The 13,378-nt window shown below is 36.0% G+C and overlaps 1 protein-coding gene across 1 annotated transcript in view; it reads left to right on the forward strand.

Moving 5' to 3' along the window:
• LOC128248841 (uncharacterized) overlaps positions 1-13,378 on the forward strand; it is a 353,886-nt gene that overhangs the window by 173,005 nt on the left and 167,503 nt on the right. The window contains exons 93-99 of the mRNA XM_089358260.1: positions 2,479-2,649; positions 4,087-4,257; positions 6,345-6,584; positions 8,208-8,441; positions 9,395-9,565; positions 11,386-11,625; positions 12,511-12,744. Of these exons, the coding sequence (XP_089214386.1) occupies positions 2,479-2,649; positions 4,087-4,257; positions 6,345-6,584; positions 8,208-8,441; positions 9,395-9,565; positions 11,386-11,625; positions 12,511-12,744 (1,461 nt within the window). The remainder of the gene's footprint in view (positions 1-2,478; positions 2,650-4,086; positions 4,258-6,344; positions 6,585-8,207; positions 8,442-9,394; positions 9,566-11,385; positions 11,626-12,510; positions 12,745-13,378) is intronic.

Consider the following 13,378-nt stretch of genomic DNA (forward strand, 5'->3'; position numbering starts at 1 on the left):
AAGTGTGCTTTTTCCTGCTTTCTGAAACGTTATGAAAATGCACCAGAGCAGTTTCATAAAATAAAGCAGCTGCACGACCTGCAGATACTTTTCCAGGATGGTATTTATCTACAAATTGAGAAACATACTGCCACTTTGCCAACACTGCTTTTATGTCAATCATAAAGATAGCCTTCTCTGATACACTGTCCTCTTCCGGGGAACCACTGCTTCTGAATCTGCAGGAGTTCATCTGTAGTCAGTTCCTCTGAGTGTTCCTCGACGAGATCGTTAATGCCCACACCGTCAACCTTGAGGCCCATGGACTTGCCAAGAGACACTATTTCTTTGACTACAAGTGTCTCAAATTTGAAAACCTTGAAGTATCTTATGGACATGCTATCAGGCTACATTTTCCTCCATGCATTAAGTGAGTTGGGATGCCCAGGGCATTAATCTAAAATGAAAAGAACTTTGAAATCGAAATTATTATTTTTTTCAATATTTTTCAAATGTGGAACAAAAATTCACATTGAACTATTCTTCAAACAACTTCTTTGTTACCCAAGCCATTTTATTCTGAAAGTTACTGAAAGGGATTGCTTGTTATTGCCTTTTAATGCTCTTGGGTTCATTGTACGATAAATTAGCATCGGTTTTAATTTGCATTCAACTTTGGCATTACCTCCAAGTAGAAGTGTTAATCTATTCTTAGGTGCTTTATAACCTGGTGTTGTCACCTCTTCTCCTGCCAGAAAAGTTTTTGTTGACATTTTTTTCCAGAATAGACCAGGTTCATCAACATTGAGGATTTAACGATAATGCTACCAATTTTCTGTGCTGATAAATGTTGTTTGTCACTTACAGCCAATGGTACTTAAAAAATGAAATATGACACAAATAAACAGAATTCTTTAAAAAAAGCACCTATTGTTTTTGTTTTTTTAAATTTAATAAAATACAATCAAAATTTTCTTTAACTTGTATATTTTATTTTTATTCCAGTGAAACATAAGATACTATATAAAAAATCAAGGGGGCAGTAAAAAAAACCCAAAATTTGCGGATTGTTGTTTTATCTTAGAAAAAAGTTATAATTATAAAATGCAAGAAAAAAATTAGAATGATCTAACTAATGTTTTTTTCTTTTTATTTTAACAGCTTTGCCATGTTAAACTCCACTGAAAAAAACACATCATTTTTACAAACTTTTTTCTGGTTTTGTTTCTATATAAAATGTTCTTTAAAAATAGGCATTGTTCAACATGGCTACGGTATTCCTTTCTAATGCAGCCACAAGGGCTGAAATTTTGGAGGAATTAGTCTAATCAATTATATTGACGCCAGTGCTTGACTGGTACTTAATTTATTGACCCTGAATGGATGAAAGGCAAAATCTATCCCAGTGGAATTTGAACCCAGAGCGCAAGTGTGGGCGGAATATTGCAAAGCCTTTCATCCGACTTGCTAACAACTCTGCCAGCTCACCACTGTAATATGGCTACGATATTAGAAGAGAGAGTATTTCCATTTCAGAGTTTTTGTGTGGTAATTAATTAAAAAGCACTTATTGAAATGAGCTAATCAATATTAAGAGGCAGTCTCAAAAATTTTTTGCACACTAATAATAGTATTCCTGTATATATTTTGGAAATGTTTGTATGTTTGTTTCTCGTATCTTACTAACTACTTTTCAGACTCCCCATATCTCAAAGCATTTTATACTACACTTTTCGTGGAAGACAGGGGAGGGTGGAACGCTTGTAAATCCTCCCCCCACACAACCTCATGCCCTAGTTTCCTAGTCACCCTTTGCCACTGACTCACATATATACATGCATACATTTTATTCATTCTTTTCAACCATTCATTTGCAAGCCTTTGGTCAGCCTGGAGCTATAGAAGACACTTGTTGAAGGTGCTATGCAACCATGTGGTTGGGAAGCATGCACCTCATCACACATCCACGTCTGTTTCTATATATGAATGAGGAGAAATGTTATCTGCACTTCACCATAATTTTCTTTAGGCTGACCACACTGCCTTCAGCACTCACATGCTCAAAGGGAATGCTCTTGTGGTTATGTAACCATTGATAAGGAATCTGCAAATCCAGTACCCAAGATACGCTTTCTGCTTCATACCTACTATTATTGGAGCAACAGGATGCATACCAACCCATCTGGAGCAAAGTATGGTTGAACTTGGGATCTTGGGGAGAGAATGCAAATCCTTAATTCATATGTTACAAATGATCGCGATAGCTGGGACTATAGAAATTTGCAACACCTTAAGATTTAAAGGATGATAGTGAAAAGAAGATACATACATGCATGTATGCATGCATGCATACATACATACATACATACATGTGGGCAATTTTTTTTAAAGTTTGGTTCATTCAATAACTTTCATTGCAGCATTATCATTATCACCTTATTCTCACCCACCTCCTAACATACACTCACCATTGATATCAATTTCTCTTATCAATTCTAGGTTTCCAAAAAATTGACTGTGGACCTCCAAAAGACGTTGCTGGTGCTGTGAAAATTTACAAATCCACCACCTTTAAATCTATAGTGACATATAATTGTCCAAGGGGAGGAGTATTTAAGTCAATGTGTGAAAAGGACAAAAAATGGACTCCAGTACCTCCTACTTGTGAAGGTAATGTAAATAGCTTCCCTTTTGTTGTCACTGTCCAGGTATTTTTTTTTTAATGCTTGTGTTAAATATCTTTGTCAGAGGAAGTCTGGTTGACACCATGACAATTTCCTCAATGTTTGACTGGTGAAAGAGAGAGACGAATCTAGCTTCATACCACAGTCCTCCCCAAATGCTTGGACATCATTAAGGGCCAGGTTTTAAATTGGGTGAAGGATTAAATCTGTCAACCAATTAGGGAAAATATGGATGCTTTTTCTCTCTCGTAAGCTTCCACACAGTTTCCTTCAACCAGATTTCATTCTAAGTTGTGAAACAAACTTTTAACCACACAACCAAGACTCCACCTTGTACCAAAGTGTTGTGAAGTAAACTTCTTTACCTCACAGTGTTTCTATGTACATTTTCTCTTAATTTCTTGCTTTATGATTTTCACCTGAATCATATTTCATCATCCAGAAGTAATTACAATATAATGTACTGAGTCCATTTTCACTAGAATTTAACAATCATCTGAAACAGCCTTCCAATGCTTTAATGATTCTTCTCGCCCACCATCACTCTTAATTATAACAAATATATCTAATAAAAACAACAGTTTTTAATTCATTCATAAGCCTAGAAATGTTTGGTGGCAGAAGTTTAGACTTTACCATTGACTTCAGTACTTGAATGGTAATGTATTTTACCAATCCCTGAATGGCTAAAAGGCAATGTTGCCCTTTGCTGGATTTGAATTCAGAACAAAGATTCTGAATACATAATGCAAAGGATTTCTTCCAAAATTCTAATGATTCTCTAAGTCAACAATCCTTAGTTATAAAGATAGAAATAAATCATTTCTTATATTTGCCACCAGAGCAGCAGCTAATGCTGGTAATACATAAGCAGACATATTTTCTGGTAGATTACAATCAGATGAATAAAAAGAAAAGTATAAGAGAACATGGTACATCTTTAATAATGATGCTGTCAATGACAATGCAGTCCTGCTCATGTAGGAATACTTCTATATTGGTCCTACCAAAAGACACTATGATCCACAATCACAGAGAACTCTGAATGGATATTAGTGAGGACATATGTGCCCTCACCACTTCATTCCATATCTTCCTTTTCCACAAATTCACTTATTCTAGCAACTGTACATTCAGAACAATCTCCAACAGTGCTATGAGAAAGAAACTAACTACAACCACTATGGAACCTCACATGCATTTAAGAAAATCCAGTTCTCATGTGCCTTTAGTGTTTATAGTTCCCGCACATCTGCCACATACAGAGATTACTTTCTTATGATTTCACTGCACCTCTGATGTAGCCATATCTTGCACTGGGTACATCGCATGGAATTCAAGCCACATCTTTTCCTACATATCAAGCAGAGTATACACATAATATACATTCACCATTGGTATCAACTTCTGTTTTCAATTTCAGCCTATGCAGACATTGACTGTGGAACTCCAAAGGAAGTTGTTGGTGCAGTAAAGTCCTATGAAACTACCATCTATAAATCTGTAGTGACCTATACTTGTCCAAAGGGAGAACAGCTAAAGTCAATATGTGAAACGAACAACAAATGGACTCCAGTGGCAAAAACATGTAAAGGTAATGTAAATAGCTTCTCTTTTGTTGTCTCTGTCTAAGTAATTTTGTTTTATTTTTGTGTTGAATGTGTTTGACAAAAGAAACTGGCTGGAAATACAACTTCCACAGTGTTTGTGGCTAGTGGGAGGGAGGGAGGAAATTATCCTCAAACTTTAGACCTTCCCAAATGTTTGCAACAAAGTGGACATCATAAATCTTACCAAGTCCCCCAGAAAATTGTCCAAAGTATTCTCTGGTCCAAAGTCCTTCAAAACAAACTTATCAGTTTGTTTCCATCAATGACCTGAGCAATCCTGGGAATGTTAATCTCTCTCCATAAGCCTGAATAAATTCCTTGAAAAGAACATCCACCAATCCCATTGCCCTGGTCATATATGATCCTACACACTATATCTTCTGAAATCTTTTGGATTATGTAAGATAACATTGAAACCATTTTTTATGTTTTTATGATGGTTGGTTGTGTGATTGAAGGATATTTTGTTGATATTTCTAACATGTCAGCCATCCACATAGAGGGGATCCTCTACAGTAAATATTGAACTTAATATTGTATGCTAACAGTTGTAACACAGCTTATCATCTGGTGTGATGGTGTGATCTCTTTCCTAGTTTAGCACCACCACCTGACCCTTCAGTATTCATGGCAAATGTGGTTCTCAAACATGGTCAGTGTTTGTATATTTATTACAATGTCAAACACTCATAATGACCCACAGTTGCTTCAGCTGAGCATAGACAACATTAATCATACAAATGTAAGAGAGAAGGTGGCCTGAGACTTTCATGACATAGCTGCTTCAGTCATGGCTAGCTTGTTAAAATATATAAGTAACAACTCATTGTAATCAATTTATATTTATTGTTTAGGCACATAGTTAAGCCTTATTAGAGAAAGCAATGAGATTGTGTTATATCCATGCCTTTCTAAAGGTCATTAACTATGTAAAGTGAACTGACTTGGACTGAGAATCAAACTCAATCATTGACTCACACCATTCCGTTCATATTTATACTAAAAGAACAACTAAGGAAGAACACTCAATGTCATTTCCTGCAACAAAAACAAATAGTAAATCATCATCATCATCATCACCGTTTAACGTCCGCCTTCCATGCTAGCATGGGTTGGGCGATTTGACTGAGGACTGGTGAAACCGGATGGCAACACCAGGCTCCAATCTAATTTGGCAGAGTTTCTGCAGCTGGATGCCCTTCCTAACGCCAACCACTCAGAGAGTGTAGTGGGTGCTTTTACGTATCACCCGCACGAAAACGGCAAAGTGCTTACTTATTGAACCAAGATATGATTAACTAAAATGTTTACCATCAGTGTGTGTGGCAAAATTATCATGTTAAAAACTTATTCTGGTCATGATGTTCAGACGTGACAACCTTGTAAAGATGATCACTTTCTTTTCTTTCATTTCATTCAAAGAATAATTTTGCTGAATTAAAATTTCTTAACTTGCCACTTTAAGTTGTGAGTGTTCACCTTTACTACATATTTTCATTTATTCACTAGATGATGAAAGGGAAATTATTTTTGTATTCCCTGGTAAAACATTGCAAAATAGTAAAGTGGTGAGTTGTAGTCCATGCCATGACTAAGCATATGTAATCATGTCCTTTTACACATTGCATTCAGATCCCAGAATGCTGTACTTCGCTGTTCATAATTCTGAGGTTGATAAAACAAGCACTAGTCAAGTTCTAGTTCTAAGATTGATTTACTTTGATGAATCCTCAGTGCTGAATACGTGGCCTTGTGTTTAAGTTAGGAAACATTATTAGTATTGTTACCATCAACAATAATTATAATTATTCTTCTTGTTAAGGGTGACGGATTAACAGAATCATTAAAGCATCAGACAAAAGGTGTTGTGGTATTTTTTCTGTCTCTTTAACCTCCAAATTCAGATCTTACTAGTGTTAAATTTTCCCTTCCTGAACCAATAAGATAAAATACCAGAGAAGTGTAGAGGCCAATTTACTTGACCAATTCTGATCACGAAGATTCAGCCTAATTTCTTTGTTTGAAATTGTGTTGTTATTTTTCATCGGTCTAAATTTTACTTTAACTCTAGATTCTGAAATCCATTTTGTAAAAGTAAAAGGTGGAGCTATGGGTGTATCTGGAAAAATATTATGGAATAAGAAAAAAGTAACAGCAGAAGCCTGTGCACGAAAATGTTTGATTGACGAAAGATGTTTATCATTTGAAATGAGTAAAAAAAATCGAAAATGTTACTTCTCAAAGGAAACTGCAGCTACCTCTAAGAAAATGAAAAAAGACAACAGCAGAGATTATTACCAACGAGTAAAACGTAATTATTCTTTTTCCTCTTTTTCTGAAATTTGTGATTCCATTTGTACTTCATAGTATGTAAACAACTATTTCTGTAATGACATTGATAAGTGTATCTATAATAGGTATCCCTATGAATTTTTGAAAATATTTAACTGTAATTTCTACTGTTATTTTTTTCTTGGAGAGCATAAAAAATATTTGATACCTCATTTGCAGATATACAGATATACACAAACAAACACACATGCACGTGCATGTATGCACACAATACAAATTACATACCTATATATACATATATAGGCATAGAAACATACAGTGATATACAAATTGTGATAAAAAAGCCTATGACATAGACCCGTCCACTTCCAGAGGAACTTTCATTGAAACACATCTGATAATCAATAATCAGCCCCTTCAAGCTGTAAGAAGATTCACTTTCATTGGAAGTATGCTGTCAAAGAGTGTTCACATTATTGATGTACTGAATACAAAGAAAGCAAAAGCCAGATCTGCCTTTGGACATCTTTGCTTCTAGGTTTATCTAGAATCGTGAAACTTGATGTATACAAAACTGTTGCAGTGACTACATTACATTATGGATACGAAACCTGAACAGTTTACAAAAGACATGCAAAAGAATTACTTCACCAATCATGCCTGTGAAAAGTTCACTGCAGCAAGTGGCAAGATAAAATTCCAAACAACTGCTGCACTAGTGAGAGCTAGTATGTCAAGCATGTATGTTTTCTTAAGTAAATAAGTAAATTCCAGTTGTGGTAAAGTTGACATGTAGTTTCATGCCTGACTGCAAACTCCCTAAACTATGTTGAACTCACAGTTGTCTCTCAGTCTTGTGGTGAACTGAAGAAGAGAAACAAAGACACTCTCAAGACAAATTGTAACTCAGAACAGTCTGTTGGGGGAACATCTTGCTCCAGGATATTCAATGTGCCATAGTTCTGTGTACTCTAAAGTGCAAAACTCAGAATCAGAAATGATCAGAAAAACTATTATGTGTTTCCACTCTACTTGTGGATTTTATGCTACTACTGGGCCTTACACACATATTTTAGCATATTTTTCATAATATACATAGTGCATTCCAAATGGTTTTTATTCCAACAAATTGCTACCTATGGTACTACGGGAACAGGCTATTATTGCTACTATAATGCAGTTTGAAGTCTACATCAGTTTGTACATTTAATACGACCTACTTATATAATTTCAGTGGTTGTTTTTTCCAGTTTGAACTGAGGCAATGCATAGACCATGCAGGCAGCCAAACATACCCCAGGAAAGTTTTTTTCTGCCCTCAGGGGCCCCATTACTTATTATGGGAAAACTTTTAAGGGTCTAAAACCATCTCCAAAACATATGTAATGTATGTTCTCAGTTTGGAGAAAATCAGTTGCAAACTTCAGAAGTTCTACGGGTTTACACAAACACACACACATCTTCAGTTTTACATATATAAATTTACCATTTACACAACTTTGTACAATGTGCTTTGCAGTATTTAATATAAATGTGTGTGTGTGCATATATATATATATATATATATATATATATATATATATATGTGCATGCACACGCACCCATATATATAATGTATTTCTTGTTTTGTATTGTTTTGCAGCCGATGAGGAGCCTATTATATTTAAAAAAGTTAGCATACCAAAGAAGTTTATTTTAGAAAAGCTTAAGAATAAGACTTTGCAGGAGTGTAATGAAACTTGCTACCAAAATTCAGTATGTAGTTCTTATGAGTACAATAAGAAAGCTAAATTGTGTGCTCTGAGCAATATGACTCAGTTGTCTGGTAAACTTCAACCTAACTATGGAAGCTGGGATACATTCCTCATTCAGCCAGGTCAGTAGAATGTTTCCATTTAATTTATTGTCTGCATGACTGTATTTTCACATATACATATATGTTTGTACTAATATGTGTGTGTACATGGAGATACAAGTTGCCAAAAATCATTAGTGAAAATTTGAAAAAACTTTTGATTCTCATAATTTTTTAATATTAATTTTAATTCTCTGCAACCCTCATAAATTTATAATCCTCATAAAATTCCCAATGCTCTTAATACTATCTATTTCTCACAAAATTCTTGATAACATACAATTTTAATTCCAAAAAAAACACAATTAACAATACATGAATCTGAAGGAAACATGCCACTTGCAACAATTCAAAATTTTGTTGGAAATTGTACAACTTAACTAAACATCTAAATGGGCAATTTACAACCGTCATTCTGACCCACAAAATTCTTTGCATGTACAATACTCAAGAAGACGTGGGATGAAGTGGTAAGGGCTGACCTCAAGATATTGGGCCTCACGGAGGAAATGACAATGGAATGAGATGTCTGGCAAATAGGGAGTTCTAGAGAAGACCTGCCCACATCAGCGAAACTGAGTTCTAGAAGCACTGTATGCCCCATCCACATTTAACATGAAAACTTCTCACACACTCTACCACAACAAATCAAACTACATCTCTTCTTCATATTTCCACTTCATGGATGTGTGTGTGTCCATGTAAGTAAGCCCATCTCTCCTGTAACCAGTCAAGCATTGGTCAACTACATCTATCACAGCCTGGTTTATTTTACTTTGCAGAGCTTTTTTAAAAGTATTTCGCCCATGTCTTTAATCCTCTTCACATTATGTGTGTGTGGGCAGGGGGTGGGATGCAGGTAACTTTAGTCTGTTACAGTCAATATCTTATATTCTAAATTTGTTATCTCCTCATTCTCACCCACTTCCAAATGTTTATACACCATTGATATCGATTTCTCTTATCACTTCCAGCTTATACAAAAGTTGATTGTGGACAACCAAAAGACATTGATCGTACATTGATGTCCTACACTACCACCACCTATAAATCTGAAGTAACCTATACTTGCCAAGAAGGAGAAAAGTTGAAGTCAGTATGTAAAGAGGACCATAAATGGACTCCAGTGGTGTCTTCTTGTAAAGGTAATGTAAATAGGTTCTCACTTGTCTCTGTCTAGGTGATTTTGTTTAATTTTTTTTTATTACATATCTTTGTCAGAGGAAGAATAGCTAAATCCATGACAATTTCCATTGTATTTGTGGCTGGTGGGAAGGAAAGAGAAAGCTATCTTCAGATCAGATAACTTACCAAATCCATGCAACAGAGTGGACTTAATTAAAGCTATCCAAGGATCAGGTATTGGCACTAAAACCACTATTGCAGAAATTGGAAGCTTTTGAATGAGGTTGTAAAAGAACCATGTTGGCATATGCACACATCACCATCATAGTGCTGAACACCAGGCATGTAAACCTAATCAGCACTGCACTCTAAAAGAATATGAGGCAATGACAGAAGCAAAAACTAGCCAAGAGAAGTCAGTGGGCCTGCTGCTTGGTACCTGGAGAAGCAGGCCCATGCTATCCAATGACATCATGGGATGCTGGATGGAGAAACCGGTTAAATTGCTCGGGTTTGGTTTGGTCCAGATCTCCTGGTGGAAAAGAACTGAGATGAGGTGAAGACCAAGGTGGCCAATGTCATGCAGAAATGGGCTGAGAGAAAGCTATCTCTGAAAAGTCAGGCAGAAGTGGCAAGTGCTTACATTGTACCCATAATATATTACTGCCTGACCATCATACTCTTCCCTGGCACTCTATTTGTAATATCCACTGAATGGTGGACTAAGCATAGTATGGCTACTGATGCACAGACATGCACTGAGGCTATATTCCTAGTGCTTCCTTGATGGTGAGCAGGTGTAGTTGCCATTTATCCAAAACTTGTCTCTTTGCCTGGCACTTAAAGTGTCATCAGCCACTGTCAGTCAGGCAATGTGATCAGTGGAAATTCCACTCTGGCATTCTATAGAGGGTTAGTGGCATTCAAGTGTGACAGTGTTCTCGGGAAGAATCTGGGCATCAACAAGAATCAACTGGCTGGTCTGTTCTGGAGGACTTTTGGGCCAGGATTTATGGATAATATCTAGAAATCCTCAGCCTGGCTGTGCTACTGGGAGGCAGCGCAGCATTGCCAGATTGAGATAAACTCTACAAGTATGGAAGTGCTATCTGTCAGGCTTGCCCAAGAGGCACACAGTGTGACAAAACTGTTCTGCAGATTCTCATCCAGTGCCTAAGCATTGCTGACTTGTGGGTTTAGCTTGAACACGTGTAGGACAGATATGGCTATCAGCTGAGTTCATTCTGAAGATCATCCCACTGCCTTCCTTTGACTAGGAAGGGCAGATAGTGTTATTTTGTTTGGAGACCTTAGTGAAAGTGGTTGTGTGGTGGACCAGATTGAAAGTGCTGAAGACAGATACTTTCCTCTCTGGCCAAGCTCTCATCAACCTTTTCAAGTTTCACTTGAAAAGGAAAGGAAGGGTATTTCACCTTTCATACTTCTGAGGTTGATAAATCAAGTGCTGTTCAAGTACTGATTTTTATGTGTGCTTACACTGCAGAACATGTGGCCTTGTGCTTAAGTTAGAAACTATCATCATAAAATATTGTTACCCTCAATAAAAATTATAATTATTCTTGTTGACAGAATTATTTGAGCAACAGACAAAATGTGCTGAGGTATTTATTCTAGCGCTTTAACTTATGAATTCAAATCTTGCTGATGTCAGCTCTGCCTTTCAATAAAATAAAATACCTATCAAATATAGGGACCAGTTTAATTGATTAACTCCTACCTCAAATTTTTGTCCTTCTTTACACGCTAGAAATTATTTTTATTGTTGTTTACATTTGTTTTTTTGTTGTTTACATTTGTCTCAATCTTACTTTAATTCCAGTTTCTAAGATCTATTTTGTGAAAGTAAAAGGTGCAGTTCTTGATACACCTAAGAAAACCTTGTGGGATAAGAAAAATGTAACAGTAGATGCGTGTGCACAAAAATGTTTATCTTACAAAAATTGTTTGTCATTTGATATAAATAAAGTAAGTGGAGATTGTTACTTCTCAAAGGCAAGTGCAGCCTTCTCCAAGAAATTAAAACCAACCAGTGGCAGAGATTACTACCAACGACTAAGACGTAATTATTCTGCGTGTTTCTCTTTACCTCTTTTTTTGAAATTTGTGATTGGGCCTAGAACTGTTTTGACTGTCTCTGTGATAACTTCTTTGAACTCATTCCACGTTTCCTCTCTTCCACCAGTGAGTGGTTTTATCACCTTGAACTTTTCATCACAGCTAGACTGAAACTCCTGCTAGTATTTGATTGAAAAGTGTCTGGATGTATTGAAGGCTTTGGGTGTTTGTAATGTTGGAGAACTATGCAGATGTTGATCTTGGCTCTTATGAGTCTGTGGTCTGTCCATATATATATGTCCATATATATATATGCACACACATACACATACTGTGTGTGATCATGTTCTATTGTCAAAAGCAGGATATGTGAATCATGAAATTACGTTGAAATTGAAATGCCTATGCAGGTTATAATCTTGAACTTCAACCACCTCTTACAACTAGTGTCATAAGTCACAAAACTAGTATGACAATATCTGGACTTAAAAGACACTCAACATCTTAAAGGGACTTTTACATGAATGAAGTTCACAGCCAAAAATCACACACCATAACACATACATTAAGTATGAGAAATCAGTAATGTTTCCACTTGACACATTGGCTAACCATATTTTGAACAGTACTTAGACCATACAAAAGTACCCCATTAGAAGAAGGATGTACAAATGAATTAGATACATCTTAAATTTTGAAACAAGATTCCAAGCAAGTCAGATATGCTAAAACTCATATGAATTCTTAGTTGTCATTTTGTGGGTCAGTTATTCACATGTAATAAATTGTCCATTTAAAACAAATTATGCACCAGATGCCATATAATATTTAGTGTTTGTGTGAAAAATGTACAGAATGTACTTCTTATTTTCTTTCTTTTATTTTCCAGCTTATTATGAGCTTTACACTATTAAAAATGCTGCCATACCAGGGCAGGCTAATCTTGGACAACTGAGAAATGTGGAACTAAAGGAATGTGAAAAAGCTTGCTATCAAATTCCAAGATGTAAATCTTATGAGTACAATGTAAGAGCTAAGATCTGTTATCATGGTAATGTGACTCACTTGATTCATGACCTTGAACCAAGCAAAAGTGATTCAGACACTTACATCATTAACCCAGGTAGGTAGAGCATTTTCATTTTGTTTATTGAGTGTGTGTATTTCCATGTACGTACATGTGAATGTACAGTATACATACATATATATATACGTGTGAAGGGGGTGAGGTTGGGGAGATGCCTAGCTTTCAGAAGTTATTTACTACTGCTAAAGATCCCCACTGGATATTTAAGAAGTCTTTATTCTATACATTCTTAGTGTTTAATATATCTGCACATCTACCATGCACAAAGACTATTTTCTCTGTTAACCATCCTGTGATACTGTTGTACCTCTTAGGCATCCATAGCTTGCACTGGTTACATATGGAGTTTCTACCAACACCTTTTCTACATATTGAGCAGAGCCATATCCCTGAATGGATAGTAATTCTTTTGCTTTCCTACTTGCTAATATTTTGATCTTTGTCAAATTAACTCTAAGGTCATTTGATTCAAGACCTTGCTTCCATACCTGAAATTTCTTCTATATTTCTGGAAGTGACTCAGTTATAAGAACATTAGTGTAGAGGAACTCCTACAAACAGCCAGTCATAAATTCCTCTGTTATGGAGGAGTTATCATCATTGTCATTTAACATCCATTTTCCATTGCTGGCATAATTTGGGTGGGAGTCATCATCATCATCATCGTTTA

Source organism: Octopus bimaculoides, chromosome 10 (assembly GCF_046866305.1).
Source record: "Octopus bimaculoides isolate indiv1 chromosome 10, ASM4686630v1, whole genome shotgun sequence".
Taxonomy (NCBI): domain Eukaryota; kingdom Metazoa; phylum Mollusca; class Cephalopoda; order Octopoda; family Octopodidae; genus Octopus; species Octopus bimaculoides.